This window comes from Symphalangus syndactylus, chromosome 8, assembly GCF_028878055.3.
Source record: "Symphalangus syndactylus isolate Jambi chromosome 8, NHGRI_mSymSyn1-v2.1_pri, whole genome shotgun sequence".
Classification (NCBI taxonomy): domain Eukaryota; kingdom Metazoa; phylum Chordata; class Mammalia; order Primates; family Hylobatidae; genus Symphalangus; species Symphalangus syndactylus.
Genome location: NC_072430.2, coordinates 105779098 through 105800328, shown reverse-complemented (window position 1 = coordinate 105800328; position 21231 = coordinate 105779098). Strand labels below are relative to the sequence as shown.

The following is a 21231-nucleotide window of genomic DNA, read 5'->3' as shown; positions in this document are numbered from 1 at the left end:
TCCCATGTGCCAGTTATCTGGCTAAAAATTAGGGATATGCAAAATTTACAATCCATTGGATTATGAATTGCAAAAATTGAACTTCTAGTCTTTTTTCACCACCATGCTATATCATGTGCTGAGAAACTTGAGAATTCAAATATATTTTTAATATTAACATAAAACAATTAGGAGGCCAGGTGCGGTGGCTCACGCCTATAATCCCAGCACTTTGGGAGGCTGAGGCAGGTGGATCACTTGAGGCCAGGAGTTTGAGACCAGCCTGGCCAACATGGTGAAACTCCATCTCTACCTAAAGTACAAAAATTAGCTGGGTGTCGTGGTGCACGCCTGTAATCCCAGCTACTCGGGAGGCTGAGGCATGAGAATCGCTTGAACCCAGGAGGTGGAGGTTTCAGTGAGCCAAGATAGCGCCACTGCACTCCAGCCTGGGCAACAGAGCAAGATCAGTCTCAAAAAAAAAAAAAAAAAAAAAAAAAAAATTAGGAAAGTAAATCTGCAACTAGACTTTATACAAATCATTCTAAAGCAAATTTAAAATCTAGGAATGGAAGGGATTTTTAATTTTCTGAATCACTGGTCTTCCCTATAGTATGCATAACAGGCATGACCCATAATTGGAAAAACTGCTAAGTAAATATGAGTAAGTAAAACTCATATTAAATTGATACTTTGATGTGCATAATTCTACCTTTGAGAAAATCTAATTTCTGCATAATTGCTTTGAATTTATTTTCCACAGTAAAGCAAACTATTAGCTTTATAGTAGCAGGGTAAATATTATATAGCTATATATTATACACACTATATATTATACAGCTAAATATTAACTATATAGTGACAGGATATAAATATCAGCTTATACTTTCAATTTTGGATTTTTCTTTTCTATCTAAATTTGGAAATTTAGTATTGAGAGGGTGAGTGTTTGTATATACACATGTGTCTACACACTTGGAAAAAAGGTAGAAGATGGGGTGACAGTCTTCAAAGAGAATTTTCTGAATTTTTTAAGACAAATGGAATCTTTAATACAACTTTTCAAGCAAAGTAAGAAATTGTGGGCCAGGCGCGGTGGCTCACGCTTGTAATCCCAGCACTTTGGGAGGCCGAGGCGGGTGGATCACAAGGTCAGGAGATCGAGACCACGGTGAAACCCCGTCTCTACTAAAAAATACAAAAAATTAGCCGGGCGTGGTGGCGGGCGCCTGTAGTCCCAGCTACTCGGAGAGGCTGAGGCAGGAGAATGGCGTGAACCCGGCAGGCGGAGCTTGCAGTGAGCCGAGATCGCGCCACTGCACTCCAGCCTGGGCGACAGAGTGAGACTCCGTCTCAAAAAAAAAAAAAAAAAAAAAAAAAAAAAGAAATTGTGTTTATGTTAAATGATTTAAGATTATATAGGATCTCAGAACCCTTATCCTAAGAGCAGGCAAGGGAGATAGAGTTATCTTTATTTCTCAACTGTTCCTAAACTTTCCTCTACTAGATAATTGAGTGATAAGAGGGCATTTTTCAGATGATCAGAACGACTTACTCATCTGATTTTCTAAAATCCAGGAATCTCCCAAAGGAATTGAGACAGAAGAGAGAGAAATTGAGTCGTAGGAGCACCTAGAAAAGTGACCAGTGGCCTGGGTCTCCATGCCCTTCCACTGCCACTCCTGTCATCAGTTATATCAGCTGTGAAGGAAAATTATGTGTTACTCACTAACATAGCATAAATTGTCTCATTGTGTCTTCCCTAATTGTCTTGTATACATAAGAGGGAAGAGGAAGAATGTTTTCTTGCCTTCTCCAAACTCAGGCAAAAATGTTAAATAGGTAGAATTTATCTTTAGACTCGTTATACATTCATTTTTGTAAATCTTTTTCTGACTGCCTAATTCTTATTAGTCCTGCCCAATGTTCCTTGACCCCCAGTTCTATTAATCCATCCCCACCTGTGTTCAAATCAAGCAGCCCATTCCCTTGGTGTGGCTATCTTTGCAAAGTATTATGAGATGAGCTGCTCAAACTGCTGAGGAAATTGTTTACCCTAATCTGAGGGTAACTACCAGATTCATACCTTATATAGCTATATAATAGAAAATTTGAAAAAGAATCATTTATTATGGTATATATCCTTCCAGTTATTTTACTGAATGTTTTACTTGTTTACTCAGAGTATACATGCAATTTTTTATTTTTAATGTAAACATTATAACCATATTCTTGGGTGTCGCATACACTCTCTCTGTCTCTCTGTATGTATATAAATTAACTAAAGATGGTTATTAAAGGATGAAAGATCAAATTTTGGATGATATGAAAAGTAAAATATAAGAGTTCATAATTTATATTTGGGGCCGGGGAGAGAGATTTTGGTGGAGAGAAATTACAAAGTAATCTGGCCAGCATTGCTTAGGAGTCTGACCCCTGAGGTCAGCTCTCAAGTTTTTCAGGTTTCTAGCTTATCTTCGATATCTTTTGAAATAACGGATCGTTTGTAACAGATCTTTTTAAAGCACGGTTTCTAGCATAGTATCTAGCACAGTATCTAATGGGAGGCATCGGGTGTAGGGTCTGAATTTAGAGACTGCGTAAGAAACATTCAGTGTTTTCGTTCTTTGTCTTTAACTGTTGCTATTATAAACTTTAGTCCTTGTATGTTTTTCTTTTTTCTTTTGACCATCCATGTCAGAAGTCCTTGTAAATTTAAAACCTACTTTTAAGAAACCTAATTTACCAATTGGATCTTTTATTTTATTATTTAGGATTGTTCAGATAAATTTGAGGATTTACATGACATGACCTCATTTACACACCTTAAAAAAGTAAAATCAAGATCAAGGCTTTTAGGAAAAAGCTCAGGTGATATCCATAATCATGCCAGACACTCTGCAAGACCATATACCGCTCCGGAGGTTAACAAGCAACGAGAAAGCTACAGTGGAAAGTTTACAAGTCGTCAAATGGTTTCATCAGGCTTAGTTCATATAAATGATAAAACATCAGATTATGAAATGCATAAAATGCAGCCAAAAAAAATTAAAAGAAGATATTGAAAAATGTTCGCTCATTTGTGATATTATAAAACATGTTTAACTCAGAATGATATGTGAGGCCAGCAGTCAATATCATTTCTCCATTAACAAAATGGTTTGGAGATCTCTTCTTTGTGTGACAGAAGTCAGCAACCAAATTTCAGCTTGTTAGAACCATTTTGTTTTGATTAAAATGAAAAACAAACATATTTGATGTAAATGTGTTTTTGTTCATGAACCTTAGGGAACAAACCCAGAAATACGTATTCAGTTTATATTCATTAACAAAGTTTTATTTCTCAGTTTTTCTTACTTTTTCCACTATATAATATCACTCCAATTTGTATTTCTCTGACTTCTCCAACCTTTGTTACACTATAAATTATCCCTTTCTACCCAGTTTTCAGGTGATTTGTGGTTATCAATGTGTGCAGCCTTTTGTTACAAATATATACTTTTAGGCCAGGCACTGTGGCTCACGCCTGTAATCTCAGCACTTTGGGAGGCCAAGGCGAGTGGATGGCTCAAGCCCAGGAGTTCTAGACCAGCCTGGGCAACATGGCGAAACCCTGTCTCTACAAAAAATCAGCTGGGCATGAGAGCGCGCCTGTGGTCCCAGCTACTTAGGAAGCTGAGGTGGGAGAACCACCTGACCCTGGGAGGCCAAGGCTGCAGTGAGCTGTGAGAGTGACACCCCTCTCAAGAAAAAAAAAAAAAAAAAAAAGAATACATACTTTGACTCTTCAGCTCTAGTTATATTTCTAGATTCAACAGTTTGCAATTCTCTGGGCCTTATACTTGTTTATTAACTTTTTTGGGACAGAGTTCTCGCTATCTTGCCCAGGCTGGTCTCGAACTCTGGGCTCAAATGATCCTCCCGCCTCAGCTTGTCAAGTAACTGAGATTTACAGGTGTGTGCCACCACTCCTAGCTGAACTTTTATTCATTTTAACATCATCTGATATTGCATCTTTTTACACAATAAACATAAGAATATACTTAATATTAATTCCCAAAGCATCTCTTAGACAGCAGTGACTTTCTAAGTTACTCATACAACTGTGAAAGGGCCTCTTAGTAACACCATTCTTGGGAAACTGCATAAAATTATAGAAACTGAATAAAATATAATCTAGCTAAATCAACATAGGATTTAAATCAGACTTCTGAGAATTGGTTCTATTTCTTTGTAAGTACAGTATTTGGATCTTGTTGAACTTTGATCCACTCTTGAAAAGCAAAACTTGATTTACAGAATTTTTGTTTCTATTTTTCTACCGGAAGTTGTAAAGACTATGGGGTTTAAATAGAATTGGCTGATGGAAAACATAATTCCTGATCATTCAATGTTATAATCAGGATAGAAATTTTTTATAGGGACTAAGAATTTCCAATAATCCTCAAAGTTGTAAGTATTTGTTTCAGTCAGCATGTAACTGGGAAAACACCACTCCAGATCTTTCAGGTAGAAGGAATACAGGGAGTTGGTTTTGTGGGTGATGGAATCAAGGCTAAGACGCAAAAAGGGATGTTGAAGCAACCCAGAGATTAGCAAGAGTGGGAAGTGCTACCACCACTCAGATGGAAAGGACAGCAGGAGGAACTGGTGCTACCAGAGTCTTGAAGCTAGAGACAAAGATGATACCGCCACTGCCAGGGACACTCGAAGCAGAAGGGGAGTGGGGCAAAGAGTGAGAAATACCATGTTTCTCCTCTCTCGTCCTGCTCTCTGATCTTCTGCTGCCTCCCTGGAAACCAGAGTTTGTGGGTACATGGGAAACGTAGATCCCAGTGAAGCAGAACAGAGAGTGGAGAAATGAACTTGAGAGCTAATAGGCAATTGACCAACAGTACTTATGAGGGAAACCATTGATTTGGCTTGCAGTAAAGGATGAAATATTTACTAGATAGAAATCCCAAATCTCTGCCTCATTAAATTTTTAATGGCAATATTGTGACAAGCAAAGAATTTAAAACTTACCATGGAAATCTCTTACATTTTCTTTTCAAAAGTCTTTTTTTTTCTAAATTCAAATACTTTAATTCAAGAAAGAATTCAATAAATATTAAACATCTACAAAATGCCAGACATTTTTACTACACAGCAATATACCAGTGAATAAGACAATATTCTCAGGAAGTCCACAGTCCTTCGGGAACATAAACACAGAAGTAATTAGAGTTGTGTAAGTGCTTTTTGGGGAAGGTACTATAGAAGCTCATAGGAGGGCATTTTAGCTAAAGTGACTGCTAGTTTGGGTCCTTTGAAAAGCAGACACCAAGATGAAATTAGACGTGTGGTGGTCATGGCCCCTACTAATGTGTCCATGTCCTAATCCCAGGAACCTGTGAATGTTACCTTATGTGATGAGAGATTTTTGCAACTGTGTTTAAACCAAAGGTGTTGAGATGGGGGGAATTATCCCAAATTATCTGGGTGGGCACAATATAATCACACAAGTCAGAGAAGGAGATGGGACCACAGAAGCAGAAGTTGGAGCAGTGCTGTGCCATGAAGGAAGGAAGTAGGAAGCCTCTAAAATCTGGGAAGGCAACAGATTCTCCCCTAGAGACTCCGGAAGGAGCGTAGCGCTGCCAATCCATTTTAAACTTCTGACCTCCAGAACTGTCAGATAATAAATGTGCGTTGTTTTAAGCCACTGAGTTTGTGGTAATTTGTCACAGCCGTGATAGGAAATTAATACTACCTGCAACAGATATTTTGAGGGGAAAAGTCTGGGAGGGAAAAATAGGGAGGCAGTAGAAGATAGCTGGGAGAGCTGTCCAAGATGTAAGTCTGACCAATGTGGAAGAGAGGGAGGAAGACAAGAAGGCAGAATAGGAAATGTCTTAGACTGCAGTGTCATTCTAAGTAAGTTTCAGTCGGGCTGATGGGGAGTGCTCCAGCCGAAGCCATTAATCACAAAAGGCCTTTGTCTCCCAGGAATGGGCCTGACTTGCAATCCCTGCTGCCAGGGGTAGGGATAGGATGAGGCAGGTATGGTAGGTAGGATAATGTTCCCCTAAAGATGCCTACATCCTAAGGCCCAGAACCTGTTAATATGTTAGGTTACGTGGCTAAAGGGAACTACGATTGCAGACAGAATTAAGGTTGCTTATCAGCTGACTTTAGACAGGGAAGCTATCCCAGATTATCTCACTATGCCCAGTGTAATCACAGGGGTCTTTAAAAAGTAGAAGATAGAATCAAAGAGAGAACCAGAGAGATGGCAGAATGAGGATTCAGCCCCAAATTGCTGACTTTGAAGATGGACAAACAGGGCCATGAGCCAAGGAACATGAATAGTCTCTAAAAAACTGGAAAGGCCAGGGAAACAGATTCCCATCTGGAGCCTCCAGAAGGAATGGAGCACTGCCAAAACCTTGGTTTTAGCTCAGTAAGACTGATTTCAAACTTCTGGACCAGAACTTCAAAATAATAAATTTGTGTTGCTTAAGCCACTAGGTTTGTGGCAATTTGTTACAGCAGCCATTGGAAATACAGCAAGCAAGGAGCCTAAGGCACAAAGTTTAAGAAAGCACTCACAGGGTGAAGTCATCACTCATGGTGATACCCATGGTGATGGTTGATTTTGTGTGTCAACTCTACTGGGCCACAGGTGCCCAGATACTTGGTCAAACATTATTCTGAATGCCTGTAGTCCCAGCACTTTGGGAGTCCGAGGTCAGGAGTTCTAGACCAGCCTGACCAACATGGTGAAACCCCATCTCTACTAAAAATACAAAAATTAGCTGGGTGTGGTGATGGGAGCCTGTAATCCCAGCTACTTGGGAGGCTGAGGCAGGAGAATCACTTGAATCCGGGAGGCGGAGGTTACAGTGAGCTGAGATCCTGCCACTGCACTCCAGCCGGGGTGACAGAGCAAGACTCCACCTCAAACAAACAAAAAATAACATTATTCTGAGTGTCTCTGTGAGAATGTGTATTAGGGTTCTCCAGAGGGACAGAACTAATGAGTATATGAAATGGAGTTTACTAGGGAGAATTGGCTCACACTATCACTAGGTGAAGTCCTGCAGTAGGCCATCTGCAAGCTGAGGAAGAAAGAAGCCAGCAGTTGCTCCGTCCAAGTCCAAAAGCCTCAAAAGCAGCAAAGCCAACAGTGCAACCCTCAGTCTGTGGCTGAAGGCCCAAAAGTCCCCAGGAGGCCCTTGTGCAACTCCCAGAGTCTGAAGGCCGAAGAACCTAGAGTCTGATGTCCAAAGGCAGGAGGAGTGGAAGGAAGCATCCAGCATGGAAGAAAGATGAAATCCACAAGGCTCAGCAAGGTTATCCCTCTTCTGGCCGCCATCTTCTAGCCATTTGGCAGCTGACTGCATGGTGCCCACCCACATTGAGGGTGGGTCTTCCTCTCCCAGTCCACTGACTCAAACGTCAATCTCCTCTGGCAACACCCTCATAGACACACCCAGAAACAATACTTTACCACAGGGGTCCCCAAACCCTGCTGTGGACCCATACGGGTCAGTGGCCTGTTGGCAACCCAGCGTCACAGCAGATGAGCAGCAGGGTGGGTGAACGTTACCGCCTGAGCTCTGCCTCCTGTCAGATTGTGTCCAGAATTGGTGGGTTCTTGGTCTCACTGACTTCAAGAATGAAGCTGCGGACCCTCGCGGTAAGTGTTACAGTTCTAAAGGCAGCGTGTCTGGAGTTTGTTCCTTCTGATGTTCGGATGTATTCAGAGTTTCTTCCTTCTGGTGGGTTCGTGGTCTCGCTGGCTTCAGGAGTGAAGCTGCAGACCTTCGTGGTGAGTGTTATAGCTCATAAAAGCAGTGTGGACCCAAAGAGTGAACAGTAGCAAGATTTATTGCAAAGAGTGAAAGAACAAAGCTTGCACAGTGTGGAAGGGGACCCGAGCGAGTTGCCGCTGCTGGCTTGGGCAGCCTGCTTTTATTCTCTTACCTAGCCCCACCCACGTCCTGCTGATCGGTAGAGCCCAGTGGTCTGTTTTGACAGGGTGCTGATTGGTGTGTTCACACACCTTGAGCTAGATACAGAGTGCCGATTGGTGTGTTTACAATCCGTGAGCTAGACATAAAGGTTCCCCACATCTCCACCAGAGCAGCTAGATACAGAGTGTCGATTGGTGCACTCGAGCTAGACACAGGGTGCTGACTGGCGTGTTTACAATCCGTGAGCTAGACATAAAGGTTCCCCACATCTCCACCAGACTCAGGAGCCCAGCTGGCTTCACCCAGTGGAGCCTGCACCAGGGCTGCAGGCGGAGCTGCCTGCCAGTCCCTTGCCGTGTGCTCGCACTCCTCAGCTCTTGGGTGGTCGATGGGACTGGGTGCCGTGGAGCAGGGGGTGGCGCTCGTCGGGGAGGCTCGAGCGGCACAGGAGCCCATGGAGGGGTGGGAGGCGCAGGCATGGTGGGCTGCAGGTCCCGAGCCCTGCCCCGCAGGAAGGCAGCCAAGGCCCGGCAAGAAATCCAGCACAGCGCCAGTGGGCTGGCACTGCTGGGGGACCCAGTACACCCTCCGCAGCCACGGGCCTGGGTGCTAAGTCCCTTATTGCCCAGGGCCGGCCGGGTGCTCCGAGTGCAGGGCCCGCCAAGCCCACACCCACCCGGCACTCCAGCCGACCCCGCAAGCGCCGCACGCAGCCCCGGCTCCCACTTGCGCCTCTCCCTCCACACCTCCCCGCAAGCTGAGGGAGCCGGCTTCCGCCTTGGCCAGCCCAGAAAGGGGCCCCACAGTGCAGTGGTGGGCTGAAGGGCTCCCCAAGTGCTGCCAAAGTGGGAGCCCAGGCAGAGGAGGCACTGAGAGCGAGTGAGGGCTGTGAGGACTGCCAGCACACTATCACCTCTCAAGATCAGTAGCCACATTAAATTCTCATAGGAGCACCAACCCTATTGTGAACTGCACACACAAGTGATCTAGGTTGTGCCGCTCCTTATGAGAATCTAATGCCTGATCTGAGATGGAACAGTTTCATCCTGAAACCATCCCCCAGCCCATGGAAAAACTGTATACCACAAAACTGGTGCCAAAAAGTTGGCACCACTGCATTATCAGCTATCTAGACATCCTTCAATCCAATCAAGTTGACACTTAATATTAACCATCACAGGGTGTTTCTGGATCAGACTAACATTTAAATCGGTCAACTAAGTAAGCAGATTGCACTAATATGAGTGGACCTCATCCAATCAATTGAAGACCTGAATAGAAGAGAAAGGCTAAACTTCCCCAAAGTAAAAGAGAATTCCTCCTGCCTGAATGCATTTGAACTGGGACATCGGCTTTTTCCTGCCTTTGGACTCAAACTGAAACACTGACTCTTCCTGGGTCTTGAGTCTGACAGCCTTTGGATGAGAACTACACCATCAGCTCTTCTGGATATCCAGCTTGCTAACTGACCTGGCAGATCTTTGGACTTGTCAGCCTCCACAATCGCATGAACCAATTCCTTATAATAAATCTGTTTATATATGTATGTATATAAAATATAGATATATTATATATGCACATTCATTCTATTGGCTATTTCTCTGGAGTACCCTAATACACCCCATAGTAGGAGATCTGAGAAGCACCATTTCATGGCCTCTATGGTCCAATTTTTAAACTACACACATTCAGGAGAACCTCCACAGAGATTTGAAAGAACCTCTAAGGTCTCTGTGGGCCTCTCTTACGGAAGGGAAATTTAGAAGGGGGAGGTTAGTAGGATGAACTATAGCCCTTACCACTAGAGTTGCTCTTAGGGCCTCAGTGGTCTTCATCTTCTCCCTTTTCCACTGTCCATTTTAAATTCTTTCACTTTGGTGGGTCTTGGTGGCTTAACGGATGGAGTAACCCAAACCTTCATTCTTGAGGGGGTCCAGTCAATAAACATGAAGATAATTGTGCTTGAAATCGCCTATGGATTTGTATATTATTTGTCTTTTTAATTTTTTAGTCCTGAGGTAATCATTTTAAAATAACTTTTAATGTAATATAAATAAGACTGTATAAATTAAGAAAATCAGCTGAAGTAGGTCCCAGTTTACCACACCTCCAAACTATGTATATTTTATGAGACATGGCAGAGTCTCTTTTCTAATTAGGAAATATTAAGACCTCTATGCCCTCATATGTTGTATCTCCTACAGGAGCAATAACCATACAAAAGGCCAGAATGCCTTCTGCCTCCATTTAATCAAATACTCAGTTGATTATAGATTATGTAAATAAATCTGCTTGAGAAAGGGCTTTTCTTGGCAAAACAAATCAGAATCTGTATTTTAGCTCTGTCAAACCATGCAAGGAAAATAAATAAAAGCTCTGTCAAACCACGCAAGGAAAATAAATAAAAGCATAAACTCAATTCAGTAAATCTTTATTGAGCTCCCACGGGGTACATGAATTTAGGATCTATAATTTACATAAGTAGGAAAGTGTTACTTTAGCCCCCTTTTTAAAAAAAAGCAAATTACAATTTCTGTATATATTTCAAGTGAATCATTTAATGTGAGTGAGGCTCAGTTAGATGTTACCATAAGTATTAACAGAAGAAAAAGGGAAAGCACAAACATTTTCCCTCTACCAGAAAAGGGTCTGATGTAAGATAAACGAGCCTGTTGGTTTAACAATAGCTCATTAAAAAGGCCAGAGAATCTGGGAGAAGAAGACGTACTTGGAAGTACTGTCCTCTGGGGGCCCATTCCCAAAGGACAGCAAAATACTGAAAAAAATTAACTGGCTCAAAAATTATATTGAACGATAAAAAGAGTTAGTCACAGCTTAGAAAAAAATTCCAGAATAAATGACACTAACTAGATTAGTAATTCTGATGTTTCCTTGTCATAGTACTCTGTGCGAAACAGAGGGACTACAAACTGGTGCCCCTTTGAACAGAGTGGTTTTAAATAATAGATTCTCCAGTGCACCAACTGTATTTTCAAGTATAATTCTGGTATTTGTACCTAGAAATACAGAAGAAAAAGCAGCAAGGAGAAAGTGTCAAGTATATAGGACATAAAATGATTTGGCAGCCCTAGAATTCCCAGTATGAGTCTTTTTCATCAGGAAAATCACATTCTGGCTCAGTCCAAGGTAACACTGGAGGCAATGATATTGATGGCTTGTTATAAGCAGGAGGCAACAGTGAAAGTATTGAATCCTGGCTTTCTTCTTTCATCTGTTAAAGAAACTCAAAATAAGGCTGTTGATATATCATTTCAATACATCAGCTTTGTTAGCAATAAATAACTTTTAAAGAATTTATGTTAAATGTGTTTAAAATTGTTTTCAGGTATTTCCCCTAAAACTGCCTTTGATTCTGGTCATCTGAAAACAGGAAGAAGAACCAAATAAACTGACTTCTTATCAGAATTACTTTGCCCTTTCATCATTTCTAGCCAACATAGAAAATGTCTCTAAATTAATCAAAATATACACCAAGCATCAGTAACGTGATGATAGTCCATTTTATTTTTACTCATTCTGTTTTGAAGAATGAAAGTATTTTAGAAAGTCTATAATTGAACTACCAAAAGTTTTCTTGTTTTTAACTTTATTTTGTAACAAAGTTATTAGTAAGAACCTTGGTAACCAAAGTATCTCATCAAACCAACAAAGTAAAGTGACTTTTTAATAGTAATTAAAAACATCGAGACAACGGATGATAGATCAGCTCACCTGTTTGAAGAAAACATGGGACAATAAACTGCTTGCCGATGGCCTGAAATTTTTAAGAAAGTTATAAAAAAAACCTTTATATTAGAATGTAGATTTCAGGTGTAAAAATATGTTAGAAATTAGGTTTAGAGCTATAAAGCCCAATACGTAAAAAATTAAAAAGAATGTATGTCAGAAGCCGAATTCTTAGCTACAACCTTAACTAAAGGAAATAATTGTAGAGGTATCCTTCAATTAATCCATACTCAACATTTACTGGACACAGTATTTACTGACAGTAACTTAGTAGGGTAGCAGCAATTTACATTTTATACTACTTAGAGTCTTAACGTAAATGTGCTAATTAATGTCTAGAAAGAGTAACTGATTTTTACTCTTGATTTTTCTTGTAAAAATCAGTTAGAAAATGGTACAGCTGAGACTGGAGCCCAACTCTTCTGATTTTTTTTTTTCTTTTGAGATGGAGTCTTGCTCTGTCACCTAGGTTACAGTGCAGTGATGTGATCTCGGCTCACTGCAACCTCTGCTTACTGGGTTCAAGTGATTCTCCTCCCTCAGCCTCCCGAGTAGCTGGGACTACAGGTGAATACCACCAAACCCAGCTAATTTTTGTATTTTTAGTAGAGATGGGGTTTCACCATGTTGGCCAGGCTGGTCTTGAACTCCTGACCTCAGGCGATCCACCCGCCTCAGCCTCCCAGAGTTCTGGGATTACAGGCGTGAGCCACCGCACCCAGCCTCTTCTGATTTTGAATCCAGTATTCTTCTCATTTGCTTGTTCCCACTAATTGTTCTTAGCATTGATATTTTCTAGAGTAGACAATATTTTGATCAAAAGATTAGTATTCTCCTGGAAGGGCAATGTTACAAAGCTTCTATAAAATGTAAAACATGTACAATTTATGCTATTTAGAAGAGATCAATATTACCTTTTCTCAGGATCTTGTTGCAAACAGAGCTGTACCAAGCTAAAGAAGGCAGGAGAGAAGGTTTTTGAGGATGGTGTGTGTAATCGGTCACTATTTACTGTGTGAGTTCCACTGGAGACAAGCACACTTTCTCCAATCCCAGAGTCTACACCTGACCGGGAATTTTTCATTCTGGATTCTGATTGAGGGAAAATACTGATATCCAATGGGCTATAAGGAGGACCTTTCAGTTTCTGTAACAGCATCTAAAAGAAACAGAACTTTCCTTCAACACTTTTCAGGCAAAATATTAAAACAATAACAACAATATAAAGTTCCTAAGAGTCTATAGCAAACATGTTTAACAGAAATTATCTAGAATGTAAGCAATCTTATGAAAGGCAAGTAGCTCAGGGATTTTAGCAGCACTTACCTGAGTTCTATGCATGTCCTGGAAAGGCACCTGCCCACTGGCTAATTCACATGCTGTAATCCCAACACTGTAAATATCTGATTTCACATTATACCCATGTAAATCCTGTAGGACACAATTAATTTGAAGTCTTTTAGTGCAAATAAATTAACCAAAAGTTATACACATGTGCTTTTTTGATAAAGAACGGTGAACAATAATGGAAAAGAAACCCATAAGTGACAAATCAAGACACACTTCATATATGGTATTTAATTTCCTAACATAATTTTGACAAGGAAGAGAAATAAAGTCTTGCAGAAGGCCATTCACCAATCCAAATATAAAGACACAGCTGTACTTTGGTCAAACTCTGAAGACACTTGAGACACAGACAACCCAATGCAACGGCCACACCTGACCTGTCTCAGTAGTTCTGGACTCAGCCACGGCTGCACTGATGTGCTGAACTGTGGGAAATCATACACAGCCCTATGCCTCTGTCCATGCTTAACCAAACTATGCAGATGGGACAGGCCAGAGAGGGTCACTAGGCCATCACCAGAAATGAGGATATGGCTGGCTTTAATACTCCTAGAACAAAAAGAAACAATCCTAAGTAATAGGAAACTGGCCAATGAAGAAAGAATAAAAATCTGGCAGGAACAAATCCATATATTCTCTTGGAAATTAAATATCCTTTATAAAACAGCAGTATAAACTGCAAAACTACTGCAAAACTGCTGTTTACACAGGAAACGTTCAGGGAATAGGAATTCTTTCAGCTACTTACTACAGCACCAACACAAGTAAAGATATAATTGAAAGCTACGTGTTAAGAACTGATGGCCGGGCACAGTGGCTCACACCTGTAATCCCAGCACTTTGGGAGGCTGAAGCGGGCAGATCATGAGGTCAGGAGATCGAGGCCATCCTGGATAACATGGTGAAACCCCGTCTCTACTAAAAATACAAAAAATTAGCCAGGCGTGGTGGCAGGTGCCTGTAGTCCCAGCTACTTGGGAGGCCGAGGCAGGAGAATGGCATGAACCCAGGAGGTGGAGCTTGCAGTGAGCCAAGATCGCACCACTGCACGCCAGCCTGGGGGACAGAGCGAGACTCTGTCTCAAAAAAAAAAAAAAAAAAACTGATAATATTTTTTCAAACAAGGAATGGAATCAAATAATTAATTTCACTTTTTTTTTTTTTTTTTTTTGAGACAGAGTCTCACTCTGTGGCCCAGGCTGGAGTGCAGTGGCGTGAGCTTGGCTCACTGCAACCTTCACCTCCTGGGTTCAAGTGATTCTCCTGCCTCAGCCTCCTGAGTAGCTGGGACTGCAGGTGTGTGCCACCATACCTGGCTAATTTTTTTTTTTTTTGTATTTTTAGTAGAGACAGGGTTTCACCATCTTGGCCAGGCTAGTCTCAAACTCCTGACCTCAAGTGATCTGCCTGCCTCGGCCTCTCAAAGTGCTGGGATTACAGGCATGAGCCACCATGCTTGGCCAATTTCACTATTTTTGAATGCTGTTGCAAAACACCTAATAAGTTATCTAAAAAAAATCAGTATTTGAAATATAAGGTTATAAAGCTAAATGTAATACTATCCAATAAAAGTCTCTCATACATCATTTATAAAAATATATCTTATACATTTCCTTTAATTGTCAGATAAATTATAAGAGCCTTGTTTTTCTATCCCAAACACTGAATTTGGAAACTTAACAGAGGAGGATGGCCAATCATCTGGTGACATATAATGAAACCTCAGTTAAACTGAATATAGTGTGTTGGAAATCCTTGGTTAACTAGAATTTTGCTAAAAAAAAAAAGTAAGACAAAAAGCTTTAAGGAGATTGAAACAAACAATAGGAAAGCAAGCTTATTTAAAAGTAACAATTAAAAAGTAAGACAAAATCGCAGTATATCTTAGAATAGCACTGTTTTTAACATTCAGTCAATCACTTTTGCATATACACTTTGGTAACAAGAGAAGTGATATTTAGTACAATCTCAAGGTACGGCAAAATAAGAAATCAAAGAAAAGTTTAATTCCAATTTATGAATAAGAGGGAAAGCAGATAATGAAGCTCTTCATTTGCTTAAACAAAAACAAAACGAAAAACACTCAGCTAACTAGGATCCCATTTCCTACAGCTCATCTCCTGAACATCCTCATTAGATTGAGACTGTAAGCTCCATGAGGGCAGGCACTCCACCCCAGCCCCAAGAACTGCTTGGCACAGAGGATGTGGTCTGAACATGTTTGGTGAATGGACATAAAATGTAAGCAATCCACTGCACCTAATGGTCCCTTCCTCCCTCAATTTTCACTTACAAGTTTCCTATCCCCTTTTTCTTTTTTTTTTTTTTGAGACAGAGTCTCGCTCTGTCGCCCAGGCTGGAGTGCAATGGCACTATCTTGGCTCACTGAAAGTTCTGCCTCCTGGGTTCATGCCATTCTCCTGCCTCAGCCTCCCGAGTAGCTGGGACTACAGGCGCCTGCCACCACGCCCAGCTAATTTTTTTTGTATTTTTAGTAGAGACAGAAGGTTTCACCGTGTTAGCCAGGATGGTCTCAATCTCCTGACCTCGTGATCCACCCGCCTCGGCCTCCCAAAGTGCTGGGATTACAGGCATGAGCCACCGCGCCCAGCCCCATCCCCTTTTTCTAACATTCAACTGCTCCTTCCTAAAACCTCCTTCAAAGAGTTCTTCCATTAAAATTATTTCATTTAATAAAATACAAATAAGTAAATACCTGTGAATACAGCCATTTTGGTGCAGATAGTTCAACCCTCTCACTGCTCCAAAGAGAATGTTTCTTATTAAAGTTTCACTCATTCCTTCAGGAAAATAGGTCCTCAAGAGTTGACTTGCTGAACCTGAAAGAAACCCCTAAAATCCTTAGATGAACATTGAAAGTGGTTTTGCTTCTAGCTGTATTTTAATGTTCTTTTCAGCCATAAACACAAACATATCTGTTACTTTTTGGAGTCTAACCCAAACAACACTTTCCCACACAAACATGATTTTCTTTCAAGAATCTTTAAACAATTTTTTGTAATGACACTCTAGAGATTAGGAAAGAGAACTGATTTGTCAATATGATTGAATAAAAATACATTCTGTGTGTGGAGATATATATATATATATTTTCTTAAATCCAGAAGCAATTCACAAAAGCTGTCCTAAAAATCAAAGCTCTAGAATCCATTCACTATTTATTCAACACAATTATTGAACACTACTTTGTGCTAAGTACTACGTGAGCACCTGGGGACACCACAAATAAAAAATATATAAATGATCCTGGCCCTCAAGAAGCACAAGTCCAGTGAGGGACATGGACACACACAAAGATGTTTCTAATACAGTGAAATAGTTTACAATGCAGTGAAACAGGGACAGGGATGGGGTGCAGAGGTGGAAAAACAACTTCTTCCTGCAGAATAACAGTAGGTCTCCATTAAAAGAGGGGAAGGAAGCTGAAGGGAAGACACAGCTTGTGCAAAGGCACGGAATTCTTGGAAAAGCAGTGGTGGTTCACTGATCATCATACCAATTCTTACTTTTTTCTGCAGACTAACATTCAACATGTACCAGATATAGAAATATAATATGAAATCTAAAATCAGTCATTAGACTTATAAATTAAATGTGGCAAATCATAAATCTAAAATCCCAACTTATCTATATAATTATAACATCTAGGCTAAATTAATTGATTTAAAACCAGCATTCTTACCATAGGCCATAAATGGAGAAATAACCCAAAGCCAGCTGCCAACAGTGAAAACTGTCCAATAAGTTGTAATATTGGGATGCCGGAAAAAGTGGGATAGAATCACGGCTTTCTAGGATAAATACACAAGAGACAAGACATTTAAAAACAACCCTTTTTTCCTTACGATGAAAATGGCAGTCATGGCAGCTAATACTCAAGGGCGCTTATTAGTGAAAGCACTGTTCTTAGTGCTTTTATCTATTTAAATCTCACAACCACTCCATGAAGTATGTGATATTATGATTCCCATTTTTCAGAAGACAACACTTAAAAATAAGTTAGAAAACCTGTCCAAAGGCATGCAATTAATAAAAAGAAGTGGAAGTAGAATGTGAACTTAGTTTCCTTCTAGGGTCATACTCTTAATAACTGTACTATGTTCGTATTATAAAAACATTTAAAAATACATAAAAATCCCTCTATCGCTACCCCACAGAGAGCCACTGTTAACATTTTGGTATAGTTTCTCCTAGTCTTTTTTTGTTTGTGTAATATACATGTGCACATATAAATATTTTAAGAATTGGGGCTGGGCGCGGTGGCTCACACCTGTAATCCTAGCACTTTGGGAGGCCGAGGCGGGCAGATCACGAGGTCAGGAGATCAAGACCATCCTGGCTAACACGGTGAAACCCCATCTCTACTAAAAATACAAAAAGTTAGCGGGGCATGGTGGCGGGCGCCTGTATTCCCAGCTACTAGGGAGGCTGAAGCAGGACAATGGCGTGAACCCAGGAGGCGGAGCTTGCAGTGAGCCAAGATCGCGCCACTGCACTCCAGCCTGGGCGACAGAGCGAGACTCCGTTTCAAAAAAAAAAAAAAAAAAAAAGAATTGGAACAATATCCAAATAAAATCCTTCCCCCTTTATATCAAAAATGATTAGTGACAATAAAAATGGTATTATAAGATATCTGAAATGCAATTCTGTCAAAATTTGTCATTCAGAAATTAATTTTGCTTAACTGATTGAAAAGGAAACTGTTTTTTATTTCTTCCATTTCCCTATGTGACTATTTAGGATGGGACTGACTAGCGGTATTGTAATACTCCAGACTAGCATTTTGAATATGATATTCATCTGAAGGAGCAGCAGTTACCAAAGTTTGAATATATTTGTTCTTTCATATAATGAATCTGGCTTCCGAGTATTCTTTCCAATTCTGTAACTGCATGTTAATTAGAAGAAATCTGTATTTCCCTAACAGAAGAACTATTAGTTTGGGGGAGAAAATTCTTACAGATGTAATCTCCTCAAATAAACATTATATTAAATACAATCACCCCTTAGTATCCATGGAGCATTGGTTCCAGGACTGCATCCCCTGACCGCCTCCTACACACCACCCCACGAATGTACTAAAATCTAAGAATGCTCAAGTCCTTTGTATAAAATGGCATAATATTCGCATATAAGCTATGCACATCCTCCTATATACTTTAAATCATTTCTAGGTTACTTATAATGCCTAATACAATGTAAATGCTATGTAAATAGTTATGCTGTGTTTTATTTGTACTATTTTTTATTGTATTATTTATTTTAAAATATATATTTTCTATTCACAATTGGTTGAATCTGCAGATGTGGAACCAGTGGATACAGAGGCCCAACTATGTATCATTTTCTTCATATTGTTACCTGTAAAGCTTTCAGGCGTTCTTCATTGCAGTTTTCCAGATTTGTAATTTTTATAGTTACCAGTGTTCCCGTGGGAGTATGCCGTGCAAGATGGACAGAAGTCAAGTTGTCAAATCCTCTTCCTGTAATCAGACATAAAACTCATGTTAGTAACCAAAGAAGAAAAAAAATTGACAACTCAGACATCATCAAAATTGAAAAGTCTTGCTCTTCAAAAAGTACTGTTAAGAAAATGAAAAGGCACACTACTGATTCAAAGTATTAATAATACTTATCAAGCAATCCAATTAAAAAACAGGCAGAGGATTAAACAGGCAATCCACAAAATAAGATATAGGAACAGCCAATATGCATATGAAAAGATGCTCAAGATAGAGAAATGCAAATTAAAACAGTGACACACCATTATATATCTATTATAATGACTAAAATTGTGACTTGATAAACCAATCACGATATACTCACACAATGGAATGCTACTCAGCAATCCCCTGTCCCCACTCCCAGTCCCTGGCAACCACCGATCTGATTTTTGTCACATAAATGGTATCAAAAAGAACACAGTCATCAGCTTCTTTTGTGTTTAGCTTCTTTCACTTGGCATATGCTTCTGAGACTCATCCACATTGTTGTATGTATCAGCAATTAATTTCTATTGCTGAGCAATAAACAATTGTATGCTATACCACAACTTATCCATTTATAATGCTGATGGTTATTAGGGTGTTTTCAGTTTTTGGTGACTATAAAGCTGCCAAAAACATTCCCACACAGGTTTTTAAGTAGACATATGTTTTCATTTATCTTTGGCAAATATCTGCGAGTGAGATTGGTGGGTCATGTGGTAAACGTATGCTTAACATTATAAAAAGTTGCCAAATTGTTTTCAAAAGTGGCTGAATCATTTCATATTCCCACAAACAATGTATAGGAGCTGTCACTGCCTGACATACTCACCAGCATTTGGTATCGTCAGCTTTTTAAATGTAAAACACCTAAAGTGGCACCTGCTAGCAGCCACCTAATAAACGTCAGTTACCTCCCTCTCTCCATGGTCACCAAATTTTGTCAGTTTTATTTTTGAAATGAAGTTAATCTCAAATTCATCTCCTCCCCTCAGTGTCAGCATCACTGACTTAGTTTGAGCCCTGTCCTGTCGCCCTGGATGTATGCAGTGACTCCCTCATATGCCCTGCATTCTCAGCCAGGGCACACACCAGAATTACTGAGGGAACTACTGCAAAATGCCTCTGCCTTGGCCCCACTCCCCAGAAACCTTGGTTCAGTAGCTCTGTGATGGAATATAGGTGCTGTAATTTTAAAAAAGACACGGTAATGAAGATGACACTTCTGGTTGTGCATTGCTGATCTACTACATCTTCCTGACTATTGCCTGAGTTGTTTTAAATTTGGCATTTTATCAATGGCAGGTCCTGCGGCAGCTGAGGGCTTAGATCCTACAGACAGAAAGATCTGGTTTCAAATCACTAACTGTATGACTCAGAGCCTCAGTGTCCTCATCTGCGAAATGGGAGTGGCAAAGGGTTAAAGAAAAAAAATACATACTAAATGTTCAGCATAATTCCTGTTAGATGCTATTATTGTCATCACAATTCTACAATGTCTTTCTAGCGGAAGGACAATAAATTCCAAATCTCCACCTTAAATCCACTGAGTAATAAGGAAGGTAGTTGTGGAGGCCATTCTAAATCCAACCACATGAAGTCCTTCACAGCGTGTTCCAAACCTGCCTTTCCAGATTCATCTCCTACCACTGCCTACTCTCCTCTTGTTCCCACCTGCAGTCACAGACGAACTATATGGTATTCTCCCCTAACCATCCTTCCTCAGTCATTTACTGAGGTAAACATGTTTTTACCTTTTTAGAATTGGCACCATCTGAAACTCCTTTCTAATTTTGGGGCATTTGCCACTTTGTGTTATTTCAAAAAGGTCAGATCCTTACTCTCCCTTAGTCTCCTTGACCCTGGCATGTGAGCTATGCTTGGCCAACTGGAGCATGGAGTGAAGGACAAAGCAGCAGCAGTCGTCAGACCTCCCCACAGGGGGCCAGCGTCTGGCAGTGGGCAGTACATTCACTAGGCTGCTCCTATTCCACAGTCCTGGTCCTTGTCACGCAACTTCTCTTGGCTTCTTCCAAGCCTGTTTCTCTAGCCAATAATTCTGTGAGTTAGCAGCATTGTTCAAATATTCCTTTCTCACTGAAGTTAGCCAGGATTGTTTATGTTGTCTATAACAAAACCTATGACTAGAATATCTAGCAAACTCTTCCTCATTCAAGATCCAGCCCCTTTTTGCCATCTCTCTTAACTCCCAGAGGTGGTTCATCGTATGCCCCATCTTCTCCGTTCCCATAACACTTAGGACGTACCTCTACTAAAGTACCCTCCAGTGCATAAAATGAAGCTATATTGTGTCTTCATCTTCCCAGAGATGATGTCAATTCCAAGTGTTCTACCATGCTTTGTTTCCCTAGAACCTAACACAATCACTGGTGTGTAGTGTTTAATAGATATTTCTAAATATTCAGAGCAAATGTTTCATGTATGTAAAGTTATAAACAATAACCCATCCTATTCCACACTTAACTGAAAAAGCTTTCTACTACAAATGATATTTTAGATAAATTTTTAAACTAAGAAGCAATTTAAAGGACTGTGACTGAAAAGATTTAGATGACTTGATTTTACTTCATACCCAGTAAAAATTATACCCATAAAATAGATGCTTCCCACAATAAACACACAAATAAAAAGCATTTAGTGTCTTCCTCATCTAAATGTACTTCAATGGA

General features: G+C 40.3%; 2 protein-coding genes across 13 annotated transcripts in view; one reads left to right on the top strand and one right to left on the bottom strand.

The window, feature by feature from the left end:
* The window catches only part of C2CD6 (C2 calcium dependent domain containing 6), a 206729-nt gene extending 188247 nt beyond the window's left edge, over positions 1-18482 (top strand). For 7 of the 10 annotated variants that reach the window (XM_055290205.2, XM_055290201.1, XM_055290200.1 and 4 more), the window contains one exon: positions 2754-3232. In XM_055290205.2, coding sequence (XP_055146180.1) covers positions 2754-3044 — 291 coding nt within the window. In that variant the 3' untranslated portion in view covers positions 3045-3232. Of the gene's footprint in view, positions 1-2753; positions 3233-18359 lie in introns of those variants that run through there. The other 3 variants (XM_055290207.1, XM_063644880.1, XM_063644879.1) reach the window with 2 other exon arrangements.
* STRADB (STE20 related adaptor beta) overlaps positions 10353-21231 on the bottom strand; it is a 30044-nt gene continuing 19165 nt past the window's right edge. For 2 of the 3 annotated variants that reach the window (XM_055290219.2, XM_063644981.1), the window contains exons 5-12: positions 18417-18538; positions 16738-16846; positions 15751-15874; positions 13412-13583; positions 13011-13115; positions 12599-12843; positions 11670-11712; positions 10353-11169 (exon numbers count right to left, since the gene is read on the bottom strand). In XM_055290219.2, the coding sequence (XP_055146194.1) occupies positions 11026-11169; positions 11670-11712; positions 12599-12843; positions 13011-13115; positions 13412-13583; positions 15751-15874; positions 16738-16846; positions 18417-18538 (1064 nt within the window). In that variant the 3' untranslated portion in view covers positions 10353-11025. Of the gene's footprint in view, positions 11194-11669; positions 11713-12598; positions 12844-13010; positions 13116-13411; positions 13584-15750; positions 15875-16737; positions 16847-18416; positions 18539-21231 lie in introns of all 3 variants that reach the window. The other variant, XM_055290220.2, reaches the window with a different exon arrangement.